Here is a 26,225-nt window from a genome sequence, read left to right as displayed (position 1 = left end):
CAAGAAGGGGACACTGTGAAGTCGTATAAACATATAATCAACAGAAAAGTTATTGAAATCGAGCGCGGAGTATGGTCTCTCAGGAGTGATGCAGTTCCTACCACATTTCTCAATCTCCCGCAGTACTTATCCTCAAATCGTAAACGGAGAAAATCTCCGAAAAAGAGAGCAAGTGTCGCAACAAACGCAGGGGCAACTCAGAGCGACGCTGCAGAGGACACCGCACAAGGGCAACCGGAGCCCGTGCAAATCAGCTGTTTGATGAGTTGGTGGAAAAGAGCGCGTCTTTGCGGTTGCCTCGACAGTGGAGATCAGCAGCTCTTGAAGACTAAATGGACAGTGATCACAGATTGTTTTTTACGAGGCAGGAATGGAGGGAGAGGTATACACAATATTGAACAGTGTCGTACTTCGCAAGGACATGAGCTACGTAGTATCTGCCCGCGGAAAACTGGTGCCGACGTTCCCCATGGATATGGCTATCACTTAAAGTTACATAAAATGACAATCTTGACCTCCTGCATGAAGTGCAAAAGGGATACAATGGCTTCACAAGACGTTCTACCTCCTGAAGCAATGCTTGTGATTGAACGCGAGTCTGTGACTGGCAGCCTTGTTTGTCCTTCAAGGGATCTGTTTAGCTGCGTGAAAAGCATAGAAGAGACCATTGTGCAAGCATGAAAAAAATAAGCCTTTGGGGATCTTTTACCCTAGTTGCACGGGCAGCTTATGCCCTGGCCAAGACAGGGACAAACTGTATCGGTTGCCCAGAGCATATCTGATTTTACAGCACAGATTGTACACTTCTATTTGGTCACACGAATGCACTTTTTTCCCGAAAGAAGAGCCAGGAGAACGACAGTGCCAATAGAGCTCGGAGGGAGCGTAAAAAAGCAAAGCTCGATCGTGTGAATGGTCAATGGAGTGGAAAGGAAGGTCTCTGAAAGTGTGAAAAGTTTTAATAAACTATAATATGCTAATACAAGTCCACGAAAAACATCTCTGTAATGTTTTTATTTTATAACTATTTACCAGAGGTAGCAGAGCAATGTCAGCATGATCTCCATTTATCAGGTAGCCCTCTATATGCGCTTTGAAAACTAAGGAGTCGCTTTATCGAACCTCTCTAGACGACCCAGGAGGGTGTATCTCGTCCTTAATAAAATCGGGGGAAATGTTCAAGCTTTGTTGTTTCAATTTTTGTAAATCCTGACTTGCGCGATTTCGCGTTCGGAAAACAGGAATAAAAATTATTCGTGCTCAGTGTGATTGATACGGAAAGGTAGCATCACCTTTCAAGCGATAGGGCGAAGTAAACTCATTTCGCCATACAAATGCGGAAGGTATGAAACGCCAGCGCCGAGATGCACAGACGATCAATCAGATTAACACGATTTATAACATTATTTATAGATGTTTTGATCAATAAACTGATTTATACGCCATATATTCGACAACGTAGTTTTCTGCAGCAGGTTTAAAGCGTTTAAACGCATTAAAACTCAAAAGCGCGAAATGCACACGCACGAAAGCGACGATTCTGGCGAAAACGAAATGTGATCGCCAATGCCCACCTTTTTTCTAAATCACTGATCGTTTGTACGCATACGTGGGCTAACCTTTAAAGCTTGTACAGCGCAGATAATGACGCCGTGAAGTGTGAAGTTAAGCGCCGTGCGAAAGCACAACGGAACGCTAGGCGCCAAAGCTTCGACAGCAGCGCCGCTGTGGCGAGTGCAGAGGCGGGCCGCATACTCGCTGCGGGCGCGGCGAGGAGATGCGGAACTGAAACAGTGCCCGCCACTTCCGCCGGAAGTTGAAAAGGCAACGAGCGCCGCCTCATGGAATTTATGCTGAACTAAGGGAACCGCCGCTACAATGGGAAAGCGAGCAACGCGGCGGGCATCTAGTAAAGGAGGCATTGATCGTACTTTGACTGCAGAGTAGAGGGGACAAGAACGTCGGAACGCTGCGTGCCTATGCTTTATTCTTGCGCTTACCATCGCTCATAACACCGCGTTGGCAGTGTGTATTCAGAACTGTATGGTTGCCCTCCATGATCGCGTCGATAGCGGTTGCGGCAAACATTAGTTTCGGTTTGGCTCGGTGTAATGGCTGCGTGCGCAATGTCACAAACACGGTGGAAGCTGTCGAAGACGAAGAACACCGGCTACATCGCGATGGACGGCCGATCTGTTGGCGACCAGCTCACTGGCGAAAAAATCGGGAAGAGCGCGCGGTAGCGAAAAGCGTCTCACTTATGAAGACGCGCGCCGCGGCCGCACTGCAAAGGAAGTCGTGAGGCCTTCGTCGCTCCGATCGAGCGCTAATGATTCACGAGATGACGAGAATTACAGCTTCCGAACTGCTTTTATGCAAAAAAGAAAGGATTTCCTAATTCAGTAAAAAAAGCGTGTTGACGTAGTAAGCATTTCTTGCTTTCCTGATACCTCGATAATTCGACATTCGGTTAATTCACACGTTTTTTTCGGTCCCGTGAAATCCGAATTAATGAGGTTTTACTGTAATGCAAAAAACGTGAGAAAAATAAAGGAAACTGAGCACTTTTGATTCTTCAACATGGAACTAAAAGTTGTCTCTAGCTCATTTAGAGCACACAAGTGCTTATTGCAATGGGCTGTGCTGCCAAGTAGTTGCCAAGGAAAGTACTAGGTTCCACAATTTTTTTTCTCCTTTGATCATCAGATACTTTTACCACAAATCCTTAAAATTCCTCTCTGCTACATTCTTGTTAGTGTCATCATGTGCCTGCAAGTACACATGATGGCGGATAACTGAAGGATGTTAAGCAAGAACCTTGGTAAAAACTTAAGCACATACCAAGCTTGAAGACAAAAATGATGCAAAAGTCACGTGTTTAGCTGTTGAAAGTGAGACTGTTAGCAGTGTGACACGTGAAGGCAATGGAAAGGAGGCAAAACCTGTAGGGCGCCTCTTCCTTCTCGGCCCTTGCACGCGGCCACCATCCCACGAACCACGCCAGAACAGCTCGTCTCGCATCTCTGCTGCTCACTGTATCGGCATTAAAGGAGCCTCCTGCGACGCAGATCATGCAGGTAGCCAACCTTAAGTTGCCTTTTGTACCAAACAGAATCTGTTATGGTATTAGTTCCCTCGGTGATGCGGACGTTTCATTGCTTTCAGAGTTGTAGAAACTCTGAAACTCCACATGCTTCTTTCGTAAAAGGGCACTTATCGCAGTATGAGAGTTGGAAAACACACTTTTGAATTGAACAGCTAAGTTGGTCTCGAAACGCTCGACCTCATGCCAGACATTATGACGTCATGACTCAGAACTTAGTTTTCCAATGCCTTGTAATAAGCCTAGGTTTGACAATGTTGCTCATTAAATTTTTTTTAAATGAAGAAAAACAAGAATGCAGCACATTGTTGCTCTGGCTGCACTTTCGTGTCGCTGCCACAGCACAGTAAAGTCCACTTCTAGGGACCATTATTGCAGGAATGGAGAAAGCCAACGTATATGGCATAAGGTATCTACCTCCTGGATACTGAAATCAAAACTGGTTTTCACTATTATAGTTAATTATTTAAGGTGCACTGTATCGTACCAGTACTTTTCTCAGGGTCTGGAGGGTTTGGAGCTTCGTTTAATGAAGAAAAAAAAAAGGTCAAGAATGTCATGCCAGCACTCCTTTAACCTGCTGTTTAACATATTCTATGCTGACCACACAAAAATACACGGTGGCAGTTTTTGTCTGCAGAGGCAAGGTTAAAGTGAGTCTTAAAATCTAATGCTGGTCTATGTCCTCATACTCCCGTAGCACTTCTTCTGCACCAAAGGCAACCTTAAAATGACACTGAACGTTACCATGACCTGACAAAGCCTAACCTATCACATCTGGCACCTCAAAATGCTGCTTTAAGCACACGAAGCTTAACACATATGTCATGGCAGCATTTCTGCGATGCTGGAGCGAAATTTAAGTTGTGGATTGCTTACAAAACCATTAAGTACTAAAAACTATACTAATTCATTTATAACTCAAGTAACAGTTATTCTGTGAATAGACCCTTTTTAGCAATTGTAAAACTAGCTTTGATGCGAGGCAGCTCACCCCACTAATGGTGACAGTCATTTTACAGTGCAGCTCTTAGGAGCCCGTTCCTGTGGTGAGCGTCAGTGTAACTGAGCGAACAAGCACAGCGAATCATGAAAGAGCAACTGCAAAGTGCAGTGGGGGATAAAGACACGAGGAGGAAAGTGGAGGAGGAGGGTATGGCAAAAGCATGAGAAGAAATGAGTAGTGCAGCGATGATGGCTATGAGATGGTGCCAAATTATTGCTCGTCATCTGGGAGGTCTGTCTGCGGTAGCTGCTGTGAACCGCGCCCACGCATCACCCACGCGCTGCCTTTCGCAATTTTCAGATTAGCGAGGCAGTCGTGCCACACTTTGCTCTGTTTGCAACATGCTGCAAGAGAAAGACTTTTTGCGCCAGCCAATATGTCGCAAAATGAAAACACGTATAGAGCTGCACTCTGAATTTTTTTTTTAAGCAGCATGTATTGCTTGTATCATATAAAAAAATGTAGCTTTCATGATGAGACCATGCAGACAAGACAGGCCCCAAAATATGCAGCTAGCACTTCACTTTCATTTTAATGATGAACGACGCAGCCATTAGTTGGGCAAATGTTACCGGAAAGAAGCGCCCTTACAACCAGGAAAAGACTCTATTAAAAGCAACTACAGTGACAAAGAGCAGGGCCTGCTGTCATGCAGCATGTTTCAGCATTAACAATATTAGTGAATTAGATATACATTGAAAAGAAAAAGAAGTTAACGGTAAGCCCGATGAAAAAAAAAGTTATCTACCAAAAAGGCAGCGAAAATATTCACACAAAAAAATTTTTTTTGCAGGTGCATATACAAGCGAGAAAAAGAATGTCGAACGTAAATAGATTGGCCTTCCATGCAACTTAAAGCCATCCACCTTTAGCCAGAACAGTTTCGGTAGGGAAGAACAACATGAGACGGGAGTTGGTGCTTCCTGCCGTGAAAATATAGCACAATATCTTGACAGCTAAGATCTTTCATTTGTAGATGCGAATTCTAGCAATGCAGCTTGGTCAATTCGGTTGGATTTTTCTACAGAGCACGCTGACGCACCACTCTTCACACCACTCTATCAGCACTATGGCTGGGTAGTGGTGCCCCCTTAATGTGAACCTCTGACTTTATATGTCTGGCAGAGCAGGACATCCAAGGTCACCAGGGCAGCATTTGGAGTGTACAACATAAACCACTCCGTTTGTTGCTGGTGACTGGAATTGCAAGGACGGCATAGAACTGTCAATTTTTTTACAATTAAGTTGTCTCTGGGCATAGAACAAAAAATGCAAGGTTTCTACAAATGGTAGCCAACACTTTAAGATGGCTCATTGTTAAGATTTAGTGGTGCTTAAAGTCAATAAGCAAATTGCTGAATGAAAGACTGTGTCCCTCTCTTGCCAATTCATGCTATTGGGGAAAACTGTTCCAGGTGTGTGATTTATTTGTAAGTGCACAAGAAAAATCAAAGCACTGTGGCACAGCTTCTTGTTGGCAAGTTAGTGCTTAGATGTCATATGGTATATAGGTAGGTGGCATGAAGAAAGCGGACAAAGGCAAGAACAAAAACAGACGCAAAGAAATGCCACCAGCAAATGAAGTTTATGTTGAGCAGAAAAAAAAAAGATAATTGTAGAAGTGGGGGCACCATCTTGTATAAACAGCGTTTCTCTAATCAAAATAAACTTCAATTGGTAGTGGCGTGTTCTTGTCCATATTATTTGCACAAACTATACCACGGCCTTCTTATGCCTGCCTGCCTATGTTATGCCTGCCCTCTCTAAGTGGCCTGAAGGCCACGTAGAGACGGCAGCGCACTCCTATAAAGAATGCTGACAGAGCGGTGTGAAGAGGTATGACCAATTTGTGCTGTTGAAGAATGCAGTGAAAATTGGCCAAAAAGCATGTTGAAAAGCATAAGCAACCTCATTGTTTGTGGCTTACTTGTGTACACCAATTATAAACAGGAGATAATAGTATGTCAGTGGGAGCCGACTTCATATTCACGGTGGGTGGCACCAATCCTGTTTGATGCTAGTGCACTTTATTTCTCACTGAGAAATTCTGGGTAAGAGGGATGGTTTAGACATTTTGCAGCACAAATTCATCACTTTTCCTTGATTTGTTGTGGGCCTTAAGTATCCCTTAAAACAGCAAAATATTCCCAAGCAAGTGAAATGTTGTTCACCATTATTTTAATTTTTCTTCCCTAAAGTGGCTGCAACTAAAATTTTTTTAGAAGCCCTTTATTGTGCGCTTTTTTTCTTATATATTACGCAATTCGCTGAGAATTCTTTTTAAAAGGGCCCCTCACCAGGTGTGGTCATTTGGGGCTTACAAGCACAGAGCATACAATGTGTGCTAACGATTGCATTTGCGAAGAATTACATTGCTATGCGCCGCGGAAAGGTCTGAAATTTCAATGCGAACGCCGTTCTCCCTTTTCCTCGCGGCGACCGCGCTTGAAGCCGGACGGTGACGTAATCATGCCTCTGCGCCTACGTAATCGTGTCCGCAATGTGACGTCGCTCGTGGTGACACGTGACTTTGAGAATTATTCAAGGCAGCATCTGTTATTTGTATGATCTGTTGCTTGAATTGACGAATTGAAGTTTAGAGAAATAATAAAACACACAAATGGAATGTCTGCGTGTTTTTTATTTTACTTCACACCGAAGCAAGAGATGTACTTCCGCTTCGTCTGCTTGTTCCCACGGTCGCGTAGTCACGTGTGCAGGTTCCGAAACTATGCCATTTTCTACCGTGCTCCACTGCGTGATCAAGCTCTGTGATCCGCTTGTTCTGCCTCAGTATTCGTGTAGGTTATTATACTGAATTATACCACTAGTCATCTGTACTTGTACACAGCGCACGAAATCATACGCTGCATGAGACGAGACAATCACAACAGCTCGCACGCAATGCCGTCAGCAGAAGTGCACAGCGCCGAAAAAAAAAAAAGAGCGAGGAGTAAAAACATGAAGGCGGCACCCGAAAAGCCCCTTAAACTTCATAAAGTAGTGACACTCTCCTCCTCCGCCTTCACTCCTCCTCGTTTCTCCTCTCTTTCATGCTCCCTCCTCGACCGTGGCGCTGCCTACACTGCTCGAGCGTAGCAACGGCGCCAACATGCGCTCCTCGCCACTCCGTAGACGCTTCTCGAGCAAAAATGGCGCTGATGCATGGCGCAAGGGCCCACGTGATGCTATTAGGCCAATAGCGACGCAGCATCGGCCTAGACCAGAGCGCGCGAGCAGGAGGCGGCGTTCTTCAAAGCGTGGCACTACTTTACGAAGGTTAAGGGGCTTTAGGCACCCGTGACTATGCGTCACACTATCATCGAGGTCCGGTATGGGAGAACGCAGGGAAGAAATTTCGCTTGCAGAGGCTAGACAGGGCGAATGGAGAGCGTGCCTCACGTGGCAGTGGAGCTTGCCTGCTGAAATCATGGGTTCGCGGCACTGAAATATTTCTATCTCGGCTATTAATGAGCCGATTTGAAAAATTTTTGCGGCAGAATGCTCCCTAGAGGACACGTCACAACTTCCAGGGTATAACCGAAATTTGCTTTTGGGGCCATTTAAGCTCATGACTCATTTCATGGAGGCGTTGTGCGCGAGAGCGGGCCCCATCACTGAGGCAGCAAAGTTTACCTTTGGCAAAGCAAAAATTAGATTAGCTATGCAAATTGCTCTGCATTTGCATAAGGAAATGTGACGATGCAACCAGAGTTGTTTAATACTGATGCAACATTGAGCACATTGAAGAACATGACATCTTGGCATTAACCCACAGGTATTGCCAGTGTGATGCCATCAACAGCAACTTTATCCTAAGGCGGAACGACTAATCTGCACCAACAAGGTTAACAAGTACAATTAAATAATAATCTAATTTAACTTTTCATTGAAGGCTATTGATTCCTTTTTGCTTGTTTAGCTTTGTTGATGCTTTTTGCATTGCAAAAATGTAGTAAAAGGAAATTGTTGCATTACACTCAATGAAGTGCAAGATGATTTTCATTATGGCAATTGTACAAAAAACTAACACTACTATTTTTGCAAACATGGTTGACCATCTACCATCTCATTAATATCTTCAATCACAATTTGTGAGGAAAGCCCGCCTCGCAAGCTGCTCTCAACAAGCTGACCACGTGGAGAATAGATTCAGTCAATTGTATGTGTTAAGTCAGCTATGTTTCCTTACCTCTTAGCTCACTTAATCAGCATGATCTCCACACATATTTAATTTCATGCACCTCTCGCTGTGTAGAAATCTGCAAAGCACAAACAATGCAGCAATTACCTCTTTCATGTTACCTAAGTGTACCACAACATGTAGTACGCCATGTCCATAGGACTTGTTTATGAAATGGCAAAAAGTTCCTACTTAATACTCATTAGGTCAACACATACCAATAGTTATAAAAAAACAAACATGAGAAAAAAACAGCCCACCAGCAGCACTGGTTACAAATGTGCCTGTTCAAGACAACCATGCCCTTTGCTGGATAAGGCGACACCTGACAAAGATCATCGAAGTGCCTCGTCTAGTGTTACTAGTATTTCATACACAATTTTTCTGTTCCCACGCTACAATTTCGAGCTATCAAATAGAGATGTAGAGATGCATTTGCACCAGTTTTTCCCCAAACAGCCACTGACAATACCACAGGTGTGTTGGTGTTTTCTTAGCCACTTGTTGAATTGATAACCTTGATTGTGTGGCCAGCACAATCACCTGACCCAAGAAAGGTTCAACAGCCCACCCCCCAAATCTTCCATGTATGCTCGACACAAGCATATCTGCAAGTGCCATTCACAACTTCTTTTCATAGTTTCCCCAGCGTAGAGCATGGTATTAAGCCTAGACATGCTCACTACCAATGTCCATATTCTTCCTAATTTTTCCTGACCATATAGCAGTGATGCTGGGACAAGGACCAGCACTGAACTTACAAATAGTCTTTATTTCCTGTATGTGCACAATTTTACAGAGATGCATCACACAAGTTCATCTTACCTAAAGTGCAAAAATGACATGGGAATCACAACAGTAACATAACATTGCTAGATGCAAGACAAACCAAAGCAGGCAAAAAAGTGAAAACTACTGATCAGCACACACACAAAAAAAAAAAGAAAGATAAATGGATAACCACATTTACTACTACTACTACTACTACTACTACTACTACTACTACTACTACTACTAATAATAATAATAATAATAATAATAATAATAATAATAATAATAATAATAATAATATTAAAGAAAGGCAGGGGAACACAAAATGCCAAGAGATCACAATCAATTCATCAAAGAAAAAGTTTTTTCATCTCAAATGAGCAGCCAAATGCATACTAACACTGCCATTGCGTAACCTCAAGCGCTTTGCTGTGTCCACGATTTTGCAACTTGTTTGAAAGCTGTTGTTGCCAATTAAACTGGTTTGGCGAAACTGGGGATGGCTTGCACACTCATATTGCAACTGATTGCTAAAAACCCAAGTGAGCCCTTTCTAACATCATGCTCCCACAACCTGTCATTCAGGCGTCTGCCTGTTCACTTGACATACTTTTTTGCCACAGGTCTGCGGCATAACTTAAGTGACAGTTCTCCTACATGCAACGAACTTATTCCATTCCAGTAATTGAACAGGCAAGCTTTCTTGAGCGAGGTGCTGTAGCTGGATTTCTTAACATAAACGAACTTCCCAGGTACAGAGACATGGACACATGCACTTTCACCTATTATTTTAAGCCTATGGGAAAGGCAATGTGTATACAGAATCATAGCCACTTCTTTTCTTTGTCAGTCTTCAATGAGACCTTGTTATCCTTATTTTGTTCCAACAAGCTTTAAGAAGGCATTCAATGAGTGATGTACGTGATAACACATATTGCAGAAAGCCAATGTTCTTGAGGTAACTTGTACTGTGGCACTATAAGTCATGTGGTAGTAATAGACTTAAAGAATTGGTGAGAAAGCAGATGTCCGTGTTATATCCCCTGTACCCGAGAAGTTAATGCACCTATGCCAATCCAGCTAAAAAGCCCGGAAAAATGAAAAAAGAACTTGCCACTTCAATTGCAGGAGTAAGTTGTTTTTAAGTAGAAATACTGTCACTTAATATATTATCCTGCGGACCTGTTGCAAAAATCGCATTGGGCAGACAGGGAGATGGCTGAATGACAGGCTCCAGGAGCATAAACTAAAAAAAATAGTTCACCTGAGTTTTTATCAATCCATTGCAATGACAGCGGATGCCAACCCCAGTCTGATCAAGCCAGTACTATCAGCAGAATCAACCATTTAACTTGTGAAATCATGGAGACAACCCAGATCACTAGGTTAGGACGATGGCTGTGATGGCATGCCTTTACCACTATTGTTTGTCTAAAACCATTTCACTTTAGTCACAAGGGTTGTTGGTTATCTCCCGACAATTACATTCCCTGTAATTTTTGTTCACTCACACGGAGTTTCTGCTGTTTTTTTTAAGCCTGCTTCAACTTATCGCGTGCTTGGTACCCAGCGACGTCATGTTAGCTGTACAATTGTGGGGTTTAACATACTGAAATTGCACAATAGCTGACAAAGGATGGTATAGTGGGGGGTCTTCAATTATTTTAAACCACCAGGGGTTCTTTAACATGTACCCAAAACACTGTTTACGAGCAATTTATCATTGCACTCTATTGTAATGGGGCTGCCACAGCCAAAATTAAACCCATGACCTTGTGCTTAGCATTGCAACGCCACATCTATTGAGCTACCATGGCGGGTGCTGCGCAATTCCAATTTTCTGCTTGGGTCTTGGGCAAGATCAACTTGAGGCACACGTCTGTTCAAATTGTGCACACAGTGTAATCTTGTAGATATGATTCTGTATAATGTTTTTTGAGATAATATGTTTCTTTTCCGTTTCCCGGCCAATGTCCCATAGGAGCAATGTATTTTCATACTGTTATTGTGATCGCATTTCCACCTCAACTTGGATAATACGACTGTAGAAGTGGGCTTTTACTGGCATTTCAAAAACTCGTACCTTTATATACCAGTGTACTAGCTTAAATAACATTCCAATGACCCATGAACCTGTTGAGCCCTAGCTACACTGGAGGAGAAACCCGCATGGCATGCCGGCGGTGGTAGAACGCTGCTCAATTGAATGAGGACATGACAGTTTCCTTTTTTTAACTTCCAGAATAACTTTTTTATGGACACTGAAAAGAAGAACATTTAGTGTGAACTGTTGAGCTATTTTAATGTTGCCTAATAAAGGTGTGTTGACTGCAGTTTGTGTGGCATCTGTTATGCATGAAGTGCTATAAGGAGCAGTATCACTCAACAAACACCACACGGACCTGTGCTATTGAGCTCCGCATAAAGTGTTATGCAGAGCAGTATTACTCGACACTGCACAGACCTGTGCTATTGAGCCTGTCATCGAGTACGCCTATTTTCATAATTTTTGGAGCTTGCTTTGCATAATAAAATTTTTGGATGATTCATTTTATTTTTGGGTTCCTGTGAAGATTGTATCAACAAGATTGCACTGTACATGTGTGCGTGCTGCAAATTCCGTGCTTGTCTTCATCCTTTCCTGTTAACTGTGCTAATGTAAAATCAAAATGCGGTAACGTGCCCCCACAGTGAGCTTGTTGAACCATTTCCAGAATATATTTTCAGGCTACCTGTTACGGCATGGAAAAAAGAAACACAAACTTATGACACTTATTTCTGGAGTAATTTTTGATAAATATGCTTGTCAAGCTGTCATGTTACTCGCATATCACGCTCAAGAAAAGCATGTCCTTGATGGTCGGTGCGCTGATACACAGGCTCCCTGCTCTCTTTACACAATAGGATTAACATTTCTACAATGCTCTGCTAGGTGTTCTTGCCTGCATTGTTCTTTATGGCCAGCTTGTGTTCCCTCACCTTTACAGAATAACATTGCATCTAATCAACATGCACCCATTTGAAGGCTAACAAATTTTTATACAAAACACATTGGGTGCAGTGTGCAAATGCAAAAACATGCTTTTGAGAGCAATGCTCTTGTCATTAAAGGCCACGGGTATCAGTGCACCCTTCATGCTGCTGTCAGATAAAGAGATGCTGTTTTCAAGCAATAGCATATGAATGACATCCCAGACTTGACACATGTGTTTATTCAAAGTTTCACTTGAAGTAAAACACAGTTGGCGCTTTTGTGCGTGACACTTTATTTAATACCGCAATTTCAGAAGTGGTGTCGAACTAACTGGCCTGTATTAGGTTGCTTTACATGCCTGTATGACTGTTTTTTCAAAGCATTTCCTACACATTATTGCAGCACTCAGCTAGAATAAGCATACTTAGTAACGGGCCACTAGCTATGAGAGCAGTCTTGCACTAAGTAACAAAATACTCCTTCAAATTGTAGTGAATACACAAAGGTCACCACAATATCCCTATTACACACAAGTTTCTTTCTTGAATAAAATTATGGCATGTCAAATTTGTGTGTCTATTACGTTCAACAGGGATGCCTCAGGCTTGAGCCAACGTTTCAGCAAGGGGAATTTTAACCTAATTTCTTACTCTCCCAACCACACCCTTCTGCACAACACCAAAATGGAGGGGGGCAGAGACAACTAAGCAACCAATAAAGCTTTGCATGCCTGTGTCAATTCCTATTGGAACTAATTCAATTGGCAGTGAAAACAGTGTTGCTGGGCCCCATTAACGGGATGATATTGCAAATAATTGCCAAATTGATCCAACTTTCTAGACAAGCAGTTTACACGAGACTATATGTGGTCACACAGCAAACAGCACACAGCAAATGGAAATGCTTGAAGTGCCCAGCCCCCAAAGGGTTAATAAAGAACCGAAAAGATTTGTGGGCACTGGTATATCGAGAAAGTTGAAGATAGATGCAACAGCACCGCGCAATTGCCATTACAGATGGTCTAGTAAAGTGATCAGTCGTAATTCGGTCTAAACCGAAAAAATACATTAAAAAAGAACGGCATCACCACCATCAAAAATCTACAGCCCACTTGCCATGTTAATGAAGTTAACAATGAGGTGACTAATGGCTCTCTCATCTCACAGCCAGCATGAGATAAGCTCTGGACAACAGCTTGAACACTGGAGGTGCAACATGGAACTTGCTACAAAGCTTAAAGCCATACGAAGTAGGCTGTATAATCTTTCTGATAGGATGCACCTGTGCTCATTCTTGGAGATGCTTTAACCCTTTAAGACAGCAAAAAACAAAAATAAAACATGCCAAATAAAAACGATTTTTTTCTTTTTGCATGCAAATGATTTTGACGATCATATAAAGCAAGACCATGAGAAAAATTTTTGACCGTCAAATACCAGTGCATAAAAAACAATAGACGACCTTAAAGAGACATAGGTTCGTCCCTTGTATTTCGCGTGCTGGTATTTGACCATGAATAACCAACAAGCCCAAACTTCAGCTCTAGAGAAAATCTTGCCAGAAAGGTGAATTTTACAAGGAAAAAAAATTTAAACTGTAACGAAGACGGGCTTCACTGCTCGTAATTTCACTTTGCAACAACTCCTTTCCCAATATGTGTTTTACAACAAGCACAAAACAAAGCCTGCCACTTAGAACAAGCGCAGAGCCCCCCCCCCCCCCCCCCAACACAGGAGTTCAAATCGCTTCAGGCTTGCACACACACACAAAAAACACTAGATGATCTGGTCTCATCGTTTGTCTTCTTTTGCAAGTTTGTGCTTGATGAGCTGAGCTCGTGTTCCATCCCTGAAGGGTTATCTAAAGTACATGGGAATGCAATTGCACCAACACCTGCTGCCTCTGTAAACAACAAAGATACGCACACCTACACGCACCTTTTATGCACACCTTGTGCAGCTATACACATGGATTATTAATGAGCTGTATTGACTGACATTCTGCTGCACACATAATTAAGATATCAACAATAACTACACATCCATTAGCAATGCCTCCTTACACTTTGAAGTTAGGAAACTCTGACAATTCTATAGAATAGCAAAAAGAAAAATGTGTTTCACCACATATTTTCAACAGTGGCCTCCAAAGACAGTGCACGTTTTCTCCAATGCAACGGTTACTCAGGCACGATGGACACAGCTTTCCTGCAGCATGCAAAACATGCCATGCAATTAGAACAGAAAATATAATGCTGCACAGATTATGCAACCAATCAGTATCAAAAGAGCTACACCAAGGGTTGCAAGTCTTTGAACTCAACTTTAGAAGGCTCACCAAGGAGGTAAACAATGGTTACCACGGCCTAACATATGTACAGACAATGCTTGATGCTCTCTCATTGGACAAATGCAAAAGAAACTAACGTAACTTGCTGCATTTAATAGAGCAATTTAGAAGCTGGCAATGACAATGTATCTCTTCATTTGAGCCCGCAATACTCCAATCAATCAATCAATCAATCAATCAATCAATCAAAGGAATTATGATTTCTCCACGAGAAATATGTGAGTGGCAGAAAAAAAAGCTAACTGCAGCTTGACAATGCTCCTGCCCCCTACAAAGTCCAGCAGGAAGTGAGCTGCAGTACACTTCTAAATAAATGTGAATGGGAACCAACTAAACATGGATGCTATAACGTAAAACTATTCCAAACTTTTCCATTCCAATTCTGCAATCAGCCCACTGCGATTGGTCAAAAACTTTTTAGCTCACCCCCACTTCACCTGTCACGCGACGGCACGAAAACCGCGATAGCTCCCTGTCTGATATGACGTGTACACATTGATTATGCATATTCTGACTGAACAAAACAAAAACAGCTATTTCTGATTCGACGACTTTCTGCCATGAGCCCTCGGCTATTGGTCAAAAGTTTTCGGGCTGCACCCACTTCACCTGCCTCTCACGTGAGGTCCCAAAATCGCAAAAACTTACCGCGTCAAAGTGACGCGTACGCGTTGAAGATGCATTAATATGCTTAACAAAACTGAATTTTCTTCAGACCAGCCGCAGGCTGCCCCGGTCCGAAAGGAATAAAAGATGGCTGCCGCCGATCTCTCCGGCACCGGCTACTCGCGCCTGCCGGAGAGCATGGGTTTATTTGCGTGTAATAAAACTTCTTGCGTGGCCGTGTAACATTTTCAAGAACTTTCGGCACGTTTAAGACCTCGTTCTGCCAACTCTTCTTTGCTGAGGGTGCATTTTATAGTCATTCTTAAGCTTCCGTTGCATACCACCGCGATTTACGACAAGCCACCGCAAGCTAAGTAAGAGAAAGCAGACCAATCACATGCGCCGGTACCACCCTCTTTATCCTGTTATCAATATTCAGTGCAATGGCTCGGCCCCATCGAATCCCTCTCCACTTGAGCATGCTCTTAGCCTCTTGTGAGCCAATTAGATAAGACAAGCCACTCAGTGCAGGCAATGTTATTAGTTTTTCAAGCAAACAAAAACCTCCTATGAACAAGGGGAGCATTCGGTCTGTTCAGACAACTTTGCGGGTGACCGCCTGATGCTTGCGTCGGCGGTTATGCAAATTTGACGTCAGTAGATTGGAATAAAAACATATTGGAATAGTTTTACGTTATACGGCCCATACTTATTGAAGAAAGATGCACTTTTGACAAAAGATATACAAATAACTTATAGTTTAGGCAAACAAAGAGCAGAATGGGTTTTAATTTGTCATACAACGTGGGAATAGCACAAATACAGGACCAAAACAAAATACAAAGCCGTGAAATAAAAACAAACAAACATATAATAAATAAGAAAGGGAAAAACGTCTCGCAATATATGAGTTGAAAAATCGGTGTAGTATCGAGCATGTGAAATCTAAAAAAGAAAGAGGCAGCGAAAACAGTTTACCATTTGCTCTTGCCTGTAAAATTGAAATAACCTCAAAATTATGAAAGAATACCGATCAAGAAAAAGCCAAAAATACACAAGGAGAGTTTTGATGTAAAGTAAGAAGTTAGTACTACCAAAAATTAAAAAAACAGCCTTTGAGAAAAAAAGAATACGATAGTCATTGACAAATGCATGCGCTACAAGTGACAGCATTCTGCGACTGCTGCAATAAATACATAGTGTTGCTGAAACTAAGCAAGAAGCAGGCAGCAAAACGGCTTGATGGGTATGCGAACTAAATCATACCTTGACTTGATAAGAACAAATAAAATGTGCGCATGGATGCAGTCTCAGCGATTAACCCATGTTTGGCATATTTGTTTAAAAATGCAGCTAGTTGGAATGATAGCGACTGATTTCCATAATTTGTGTGGCATAATCGCTGAAGCCAAGGATCCTGAATTCTTGTGTTGTATAGGTAGTGTCGCTTTGCTAAACGAAAGGAAATGATAAAGTCAGTGTTATTGGTTTTAATGGCGAAACGGTAAGTACAGGAAAGACGGAATGCATAGATAAATTCCACTTTTAGCATTTTAAATTCGTTAAGAAAAGGAGATGTGTGAGTAGCATATGAACTGCGCACTTTTGACAGACTGAGTTTCTTAATGTTATCTAATGATGTATAGCCCCGTACAAGGTGGCAATAATTCAGCGTTGATAAAAATAATCCATATTAAATCAAATGTTTCACTTTTACTGGTAATATTTGACGGTTTTTATTAATCAGTCCAGCAACACAATTTAATCTGTTGCAGATATTTTCCATTTGCTTGTTCCATGATAGTCTCTGAATATGTAACTCCCAACGCCTTAACCTCGTTAACAATACTAACTACATTATTATCAAGATATAAAGTCTGTCAATACAAGAACTGTGTGCTTAGTGCAATAAAATATAGCCTCTGTTTTCTTTCTGTTGATTTTCAAGCAATTTCTTCTTGACCAATTTAATACTTCTGCAAGCGCATCATTTGCTGAAGACATCATCCTATTGGCTTTATACCATTGAAAAAAGTGCTCTATCATCTGCACAGCCAACCCAGTGACAATTTATAACAGAGCCAAAAATATCGTTCATATAGACAATGAATAAGAGCGGCCCAAGTATGGCACCTTGACGGACTCCAGTATTAACGTTTTTAGACTGAATTGAAATTACAATGTGAAACAAACTGACTTCGGTACTGTAGATATGAATACAGAAGGTCGTTCGACTTCCCATGCATGCCATACTGGGGAGGTATTCCGTAGGAGTCCACCTACTGGACTGTCCATTTCGGCCGCTGCCGAGTGGCTGGGGCTGCTCGTCTCCTCCTCACTTGTACAGCTGCATCCAATCAGCAGCGGCCGAAATGGACAGTGCACTAGGTGGACTCTTACAGAATACTCCCCCAGTTTTAGTTTATATAATAATAGATTATGTTGCATGCAGTCAAAAGCTTTCGAGAAGTCAATGTATACACCTAAGACAAGGTTTTTATCCTCAAAGGTGTCAATTATAAATTATTTTTGAGCAAGAAGAGCTTGTTCTGTAGATTTACCTTTCAAAAAACCATATTGGGCGTTGGAAATTAGACTGTTTATTTAGGAATCCAAAAAGTCACACGTATATCGGCCTAAAGTTTCCCAGATCATTTTTTTTTTTTGTGAATTGCAATTACTCTCGCCATTTGCATCTTTTGCGGAAAACAGCTAGTTTCAAGCACTAAATTAAACATTTGCATCAGGACAGCAGCAATGATGTCTATGATATATTTGATAGGGCAAATATGCATGCCATTTGCGTCAAGTGCTCTTGAATTTTTTTCGACTTAAATATATCAACTTGAATCTCTGTTGTCGGAAAAAACATACTAGAAAAGAATGTACTGGTTCCCCGAATAGTATACGGATTTATGTTGCAAGAATTTGACTGGCCTACCGCAACAAAATGGTAATTGAGTGTATCTGATAAGTTATTCCATCTTTCATCTGACCATTCATGCACAGACCTGTAATTGTACAGTCAGCCTTAGGATAAATTCTGATGTTTAGTCGTTTCCACAGCAGCTCAGTGTTGCTGGCCGTGACAGAGAAATAAGCAAAATAGTACTCTTCCTTTGCGCTTTTAAGTCTGGCATTCAAGCTCATACTCATACTGCTTGCAATCGAACCACATTTTTTTCAGTGTTCGTGATGAAAAGATCAATAAGGGTACTTGATGAATGGGTAATGCGAGTAGAATTCTCAATAGTGTTTACAAAACCATTTGACTGGACAGTGATGACAAGTCATTTTGTACCCTTGAAATTTTTAGCATATCAATGTTAAGGTCACCAGCGAGGAAACGGCGTTAATATCAGCATCGGGCGGGCGGTACACAACATTGACTGACTGCGCACACTCAAAACCTCGAAGTCAGCATTTGAAACAGAAAACAGAATTTATGTAACATGCTAGAAAACGTGACCAGGTTAATATTCACAGCGAAAACAAACTGCCATGATCCTGGAAAGCATAACATATTAAAGTTGACATTAATGTAACATGCAAGGAATAGTACCTCTGTCCCATTTGCATTCAATGTTTGTAACCTCCTCAATGACAACTGCATGATCACGTGATGATACTCAGTTCAAGGTCTCGCGATCACCAGTTTTAAGAGCACACAAAGACCAATTCGGGCTCTTGTTTACATCATAGGAAAAAGAGGTGAAGGCCATGTGTAACAAATCACAAGCATTGATGCTCCAGTTAACACTGATGAACACGGTGGCAAATGGAGTGCTGATAAGTTAAAGGGACTGACAACCAATTTTCATGGTACCCATAGTGCAATGGAAAGCCTATCGAATGTTCCACAGCGTTTTCTGCTGTGGAACATTTTTCATCAGAATTTTTCTATCTGAAGTGAGGATGTAGTCAATCACTAGAAGCATGCTGAAAACGGTGATAGGTGAGCGCGACAGTGATTATACGCCGGCATTAGTGGGAGGCAGACGACAAGGGCGGCCATGCTGTAACAAAGTATAAATTTGTTCAAGAAGTTGATGTTCGTGTGATTCATGTTTTCCAAATTGTCAACTGATTTTCGCGCAACAATAGCTACGTGTTTTCATGGTTTCCTGTCCAACTGCTTTGGTATTTAGCCAGTCAAAATGAAACCAATCGGATCAAACACCTTTACACGTGATACGGAGTTCTGAGTGTTGCCATAGCCACGTGCAAGTTTTTCGATTTCCGAAGCATAGAACAATATGCGAGTGTAATATTTACCAACTGCAATTTTAAGCAATAATTATGATGTACTTAGTAATACTCAACTTACGCACAGTCATCTCATAGAATACACCCAAAGCACCAAGATTTCTCTGCCAGGTCTCGCCACTTACTGGTTTTCGAGACTTTCTTTGCCACTTAAAAATTGTAATTCCCACTTAAATCGCGAACAGCGTGCTGGATTCTATTACTATAAATCATGGTCAGTTCCATTTCCATCAACATCTCACAACACATTCTGGCTAGTTGCCAGTTCCTTTAACATTAAGCAATTCACCACAGATTTTGGAGATGTGCTTCTCGAAAATGGTGCTAAGCGCAGGATATTTACTACATGAGTATTACTTCATCACTGCTCAACTTCAATTCCGCAATTGGGACATACGTCCTCTAAAGTGATAAATTAAAAGTAAATTACTAATAATATGTTAATCAGCTCAAATTACTTTGCAATGTAACTAATGCAGTAAGTTGAGCTAGTTGGTGTTCATGCAGTTGCTGTGACATTACTAGCGTGAACAAGAATAACAGACAAAAAGGTGTTGACAGGCCAGGCCCTGTGTCACTTTGCCATGTCTTGTGCCTCCTTCAAGTAATCCATCTGATGTGACAGAATTGTGATGTCCACAGGCGATCTTTAACAAATCTGCTTCGATTAAATGTGCACTGGCACAAAAACTCTTTCTTGGTTATTTTGCTCTGTTAGTCACAAGCTCTAATCATGGTATGAAACCTCAATTCCTAAAATGTGTAGCAAGCCATAAATTATAATATCTTAATGTGAAAAAGTAAAAAAGCATGGCAAATTTTACAGCATAGGGCTTGTTTACAAGGGCTCCCTCTATATGTAATGGAAACTTGGGAGGCTTCTAGGGGAAATCACGTGGTATCACTGACATGTAGATCAGTGCAGTAGACGTAAATGCATCATGATAGTCTTATGTAAGCTTGAGACGACGGGGTAAATAGGATTAGGAAAGCTGAGAAGGATGAAGGGTGCTGTGCACTCCGACAGTAGCAACAGCAGGGGACAAAGGTCATGTTGAATGAAAAAAGTGCAGAGTCAAAGAGGAAAGAATGGTTATCCGGCATGCATCCAGTTTTAGGCGACACGGTCATTGTGTGGTTTGTAACCATTGCACCAAACTGACTGGTGCATACATCAGTGGTTTGTGATACCATGTGACTTCTACCTCCGATTTTTGTGACATGTACGAGCGCCCTTGTAAATCAAGCCTATGCCAAGGTGCGCTCGATTTGGCATGCGCTTTGATGTGCCAGTAAAAAAGGATATTGTTGGCTGTTTTCTGTGCATTCAAGCAATTCTGGCACAACAATGTAGTTACAAGGTTGGCAGCTATTTAATAGAGCAACAAAAACGGGATACAAACTTTCTGCGTCAGCGCTCCTTTAATATAGAGAACCCAGTACGTAGCCAGCAACAAATAAGCACCAGGAGACGCTTCTCCCGCAAGAGCACGCTGTGCCTGCTCCATGCCTCTGCACTCCAAAGACTACAGTTTCTCAGAGGTCACAGTAGCTCAAAAAGGAGGTGCCCCAGTGGAGCGACAGCAATGAACATGTTGCGGTGCATGCATCACACACACATGCACAAACTGCAATGACTGTCAAACGTTGGAAAAAAGAAAGCTCGCAATATAACATATACATTGAATTCAGAGAACACTGCAAAGGGATTCGAAGGGGGGCCATCTTGCCTCATATAGCATCCAGAGAACCTCCTTGTGCACAGCTTGGAAGGCGCATCCCGAAAGGTGGAGCAAGACCTTTTTTTTTTATATTGTTCATACCTAATGACCCCCATTCCAAACCCAGGGTTCACAAAGGCAGCACTTTAGCAACTGGCCTAGACATAAACAGCAAGGAGGAGGAGGGAAATTCAGACAAGGTGAGCCCTGGTGCGTTGCCTTTGATGAGATTTTATGGTTGGTTTTACGACATGTAACTGACTACACAGCACTAACGTGCAGCAGATTATGCAGTTAATGCATTACTAGCCTCTTCTGATAAATAGAAACAGCAGTGCCCACCAAGATGCTCTGTGAAGTTAGTCATGAAACAAGAAAAATGCCCTGGCACTTGGGCATGCATTATGAAATTGCAAGATACAGTGCTTAGATTGCATACACCATGACAAACAGCACCTGTCAATTCCAAGTTGTATGCTCAGGTCAGAAATGATTGCCCACTTTTCCTGGCATGCTGTGTTCAGCAATCTCCTGCGAGCAGAGTGTTGTGTGTACTACTACACATACTGTGCTTCCACATTTCTCAGGAAAAAGACCAGGCCAATATTTTTTACTGTACCACACCACTGCGCAATGTCCCTGCAGATCAGCTTAGCTCCAACACATGCCACTGAGACGTGAACCTAGAGGAGCCCCTTTTATTACATTTCGTTCATATGAGTGTGAAAGCCATACGAGTGAAAGCAGAAGAGGAAAAAACACCCAGGTGCAATGCATTATTCCCCATATTCGCTGATGCACCCTGACTCCAGCCTCAACTCCGCTAGTTGAGGGCAGCACTGAACAATTCCTGCCTTCAGGAACTGCGCATAAAACACCCTTCAGCATCTACCCTTTGGGTAGATACTGAAAGTGACCAAATAGGAAAGCATAGCTCAGGATTCGCTGCAGAACACTACTGAAGTGCATAGTCTACTTGAGGTGAGAGGTGGTGCTGCCCTACACTAAGGGGAGTGGATAAGGTTGGACTTGGGGCACATGTGTAAATAACCCCTTGCCAGACAGACGTTGAACTAAAGATGAAATTTGACGACTACATAATGAGATAAGCATGCTGGACATGTGGCTTCATACTGCAGTGCCGTACATGAGAAACAGGTGCAGGCTTTTTCACAATGAGAGAGTATAAGAAATTGCATACCCAAATGTCGTTGCAAACCCAAAGCTCCACGGCCTGTTTTCATTGTTTTGCTTTCTTTTGTATGCCCAGAGGTTTGCATTTCCTAACTTTGGGTGTGGAAACCTAGAACTCCCTAATAGTAAGTCATACCAACAGCAAACATACACAACACTTCCAAGTGCTTTCATTAGGCTGTTCATGTTTCTTCCTGTGTTTTTGAAAAAATACCCCAGTTTATAAGTAGAGTGTACGTCCATATTCTGAACAAAGGGCATTTAAATATTCATACAATCATGCTAGCACTTTACGAAATTCACATATGACTACTTTTTGCTGAGCTCATCAGCCTCAAATGCTGTTTGTGGCCTTTTAGCATCATACCAATGCATTACCTGTTTTTGCCTGCACATGTTTTCTTAAACAGGCACAACGGAACTGGCACACTATGGCAATTTTATGTGATATGCATTTCACTCAGCAGTAGCCATGGTCTTAATCAGGTATGTTTTCCGTGACTGCAAACATTGCATTCCAGTTTCACATGCCCCAAGCACGGCAGCTGCAATTTTCGCCTTTGCAAGCACCTAGCAGAGGAATAAATTATTCTTGGCATCATTTCGCTTTGCTGAAATGAGAGTGAAACAACTCAAAAACTGTTCTTTTCAAGAGTTTTTTGTGTAATGAATGTGTTACTTTATCAAAACAAAAATTAAGTAGGCAAGGCCACAATGAAGTGTAACAATGGCAGTTGCCATTCGTTCCCCTTTCTCGCCGCAAGTGCACTTCCACGGAGAAGTCCCAGCACTCCAAACATAGAAAAATCACAGTAGTGCAGGGTCCGACAGCCCATTTGCTGCAACTGCGAATTTGCAAGTGTGAAAACTACAGCAAATTCGCACCATGTGAAACAGTCTAAACATCAAACAATGTTTCATTATAAGGTCACTGCACTGCCTCTTACTTCAGGAAAATATATGGGGACTAAAGCAGGGGTTCATTACAGTTGCATGAAGTTATTCTTGCAGTCAAAAATAAAAAAAGTAATCTAATTGGAAATTATGGCTACCCCTATTGGCGCACGACTTCTGAACATCTTTACTATTATAACAGGATAACTGCCATTCATAACAGGAGTCTACATAGGGAGAGATGTCACATGACACCTGTACCCAAAGGGGAGAAGGCAAAGACCTTGGAGAACAATACTGCATCATCTGTTGTCTGCTGCTTGCCATCAATATTACCCAAATAAATGCCCCTTGTCCAAGTGCAGCAATGGGAAAACACCAGGTGCTGCATGCATAGATAGCCTGTCAATAGCACTACTGTAAGTACATGCCTATTTCTGCAGAATGCAGCAAATATTACCCGGCATATTTTTTCACATAACCTGTTGAAGGTCAGCACTCATCTCGACGCACTTTCCACATCATGATGCAACCAACATATATTTTTTTGGGGGGTGGGTCAGCACTACGATCCCACACCAACACCAACCCAGTTTTGAATGGTGCCTTATCAGCAGGAGGAAAGTGTTGATAAGGCAAACAACAAGGGCCAGAAGCTGCACCAACGAAGAGGAAAATGGCTCAGGGTGCCGGTCTACTCCTCGCTGGTACAGCTCCAGTCAATCAGCAGCAGTTGAAATGGACGGTCCACTAGGTGGACACCTACAGAATACCCTCCCCACGATTCTTGCTGCATTAACAAGGCAAGAAAATGTTACAAGAACCACTGTACCCTAAAGCTATCATAAGGAATATGCTTGCGCATAGGAAGCTGCAGTCAATTTCAGGCAGGCACACTAGTGAGCCTTTAGGCATAAAATAAAATGCGCAGTCGATTATTGGCGACACAAAAGCGGGATCGAACTCGCTAATACACGAACGTGAACAGCAATGAAATTAAAAAGGCGGCGGCCAAGGTTGATTAAAAATACGAGGCGAATTCCAATTCGCGAACAATCACTGAATTCCGGAAAACCGAACAAACCGCGTCATTTATTTTACCTGAACTAGATCCTTTTCAATTCGATGTTAGCATTTTTTTTTCCCCTCCACGATAATTATTCGCGTACGTGTTCCACGTTTCCTTCGACCGGGCCTTTCTCGAACGCTGCTGATAACACTAACTGCCGATACTATATGGCGTGACTCGGCTTTTTGCGCAGCACACTGCCGATGGACAAATTTTTTGAGACGACTGAAAAACGTACTGCGAGCACTTGAAAGGGGGGAGGGGGGCGCACAAGACGCAGACTACAAGGTCGCTTCTCAAAGAAAAGGAACGAGCAACTCACAGGCCTCTGGAGACTCGGGAATCCCACCATTTCATGTCGTCTTCCACGATCAGAAGCGCGAGGCAGCGCGTGAACCAGTGCACGCACACGCGCGTGCACCGGTGCCGCGTGTCTTTTATGCCAAAGGCATTCATTTCAAACTGATGATGAGCGCGCTCGACCAACGAGGAGTTTCGCTTTTGAAGGGCGGCCAAGGCGACCAAGAACAATCGGACCAAGAACAATCGGCACTTAGCTGCGACAAATTTTTGATGATGGAATCCGCGCACATGCCGGCACCCGGCCGTGCCGCGCTGTCATGTCACCTCAAGTTTAATTTCGCCGGAGGCGCTCGCGCAGTTTTTGAGGCGACTGCTACGATGGGCGATGACTGCGGCGTTGTAAATATTGAACGCAATGCTGCGTTTGTCTTCGAACTTTTTCTAGAGTACGGCACGCGACTGCTACAACGTTAGGGGGCGTGGGCACGCCAACGCATTTCTTCGAGTATTTCCGATATCAACTGCGTAAGCACCATGCGGCATTCTACAGTCAAAGGATTTGCCTGCAAACGTCGGCGTAAGCAGACGACCATAACCATTTTCCGCAGGCGACACTTCGCAAAAAGCATTGCTCTTCGACTGCTCCTCTACAGTATTATGAAATTTACAACCCTTAATAAATACACAGCTTTAGTGGATTTCTCGCTGACCTGAGGCGATATCCACTCATTTTCACCGGTCCACAGACCGCCTCTCATCGTTGCACGTTCCGCTCACATTTCCAAGCAACGCGCGCAGTTGGAGATCACTGTTGCCGGCATGCGTACTTTGCAGGATGGTTTTTAACAATAAAATCGGTGCCTCCAAATGTGCCTATTTCATTTTTGCTTGCTAAGCAATTATTGACATTTTGATGCATTATAGCAGTGTTCATTTCCCTCAGCCAAGGCTTTCCGGAAACGTTCCCCGTTCGTTCTCCCTACAAGACGGATAACCTCATTCCGCCTGACGCTAGGGGAAAAATGGCACACGTGACTCCCTAACAAGTTGCGAAAAAAGCCTCCTCGCTCCGCCTGACCCCCCTAGACCCTCTCCGACTTCTTCAAAACAGGGAACGCGGCTTGTTCGCGACGCCGGCGTGGCTTCAAAGCTCACTTTCCGTCCCTGACACGCAAAATATATTTGTGGTGATTATGAAGGAGGAAAAGAGTCGCTTAATTTCTGCAGCCCATCAGTGAGTACGGCGCAGCGTCAGCAAAATGTGGCTACAAATGTTCTCTCTCTCTCTCTCTCTCTCACACACCACATACACACACACCAAACAATGATTAATAATAAAACGTATAATATCGCGTTAAGGAGTGCCAAAGCAAAGTTTTCTTCCTCCCCACCTCTCCGCGATGACGGAGAAGCGTGGAGAAATCTGACTAGTGGCGCGTGTCGAGTACGAAAGCCGCTATCACTATTTGCGTCCGACAAGAACAGTCGCAGGAATTTCCGTCAAGGCGATCCCATTCTTCTAAAAGAAACAGGCAGTGAAAAATAATTTTCATTTCGTTGTTGTCGAGGCCATGAACGAAGGCGAACTTTTGCGTTCATTGTAGAACAGAAAAGAAAGCATGTAAGCACGGTGAAAGGCGTTCTATGGTGAAGACGGGAACTGCAAGAAACACTAAAATGCTATTGGTAATCATTGCAGAACGTCATGCGCAAATACAAATTATTAACTTAGTAGCTTTTCTATGAATGAATAATGGATGAATAGTTTTATTCACAACGTATACGC

The 26,225-nt window shown here is 42.6% G+C and overlaps 1 protein-coding gene across 9 annotated transcripts in view; it reads right to left on the bottom strand.

Annotated features, from left to right (window-relative positions):
• The window catches only part of LOC142578066 (CCR4-NOT transcription complex subunit 7-like), a 53,640-nt gene that overhangs the window by 15,383 nt on the left and 12,032 nt on the right, over positions 1-26,225 (bottom strand). Inside the window, exons 1-4 of one of the 9 annotated variants that reach the window (XM_075687492.1) lie at positions 25,150-25,214; positions 14,161-14,244; positions 8,302-8,371; positions 2,943-3,057 (exon numbers count right to left, since the gene is read on the bottom strand). In XM_075687492.1, coding sequence (XP_075543607.1) covers positions 2,943-3,021 — 79 coding nt within the window. In that variant the 5' untranslated portion in view covers positions 3,022-3,057; positions 8,302-8,371; positions 14,161-14,244; positions 25,150-25,214. Of the gene's footprint in view, positions 1-2,942; positions 3,058-8,301; positions 8,372-14,160; positions 14,245-24,458; positions 24,587-25,149; positions 25,215-26,225 lie in introns of those variants that run through there. The other 8 variants (XM_075687506.1, XM_075687483.1, XM_075687495.1 and 5 more) reach the window with 8 other exon arrangements.

This window comes from Dermacentor variabilis, chromosome 1 (genome assembly GCF_050947875.1).
Source record: "Dermacentor variabilis isolate Ectoservices chromosome 1, ASM5094787v1, whole genome shotgun sequence".
Lineage (NCBI taxonomy): Eukaryota > Metazoa > Arthropoda > Arachnida > Ixodida > Ixodidae > Dermacentor > Dermacentor variabilis.
Note: the sequence above shows the minus strand (reverse complement) of the source record. Positions and strands in the feature narration are given on the sequence as shown.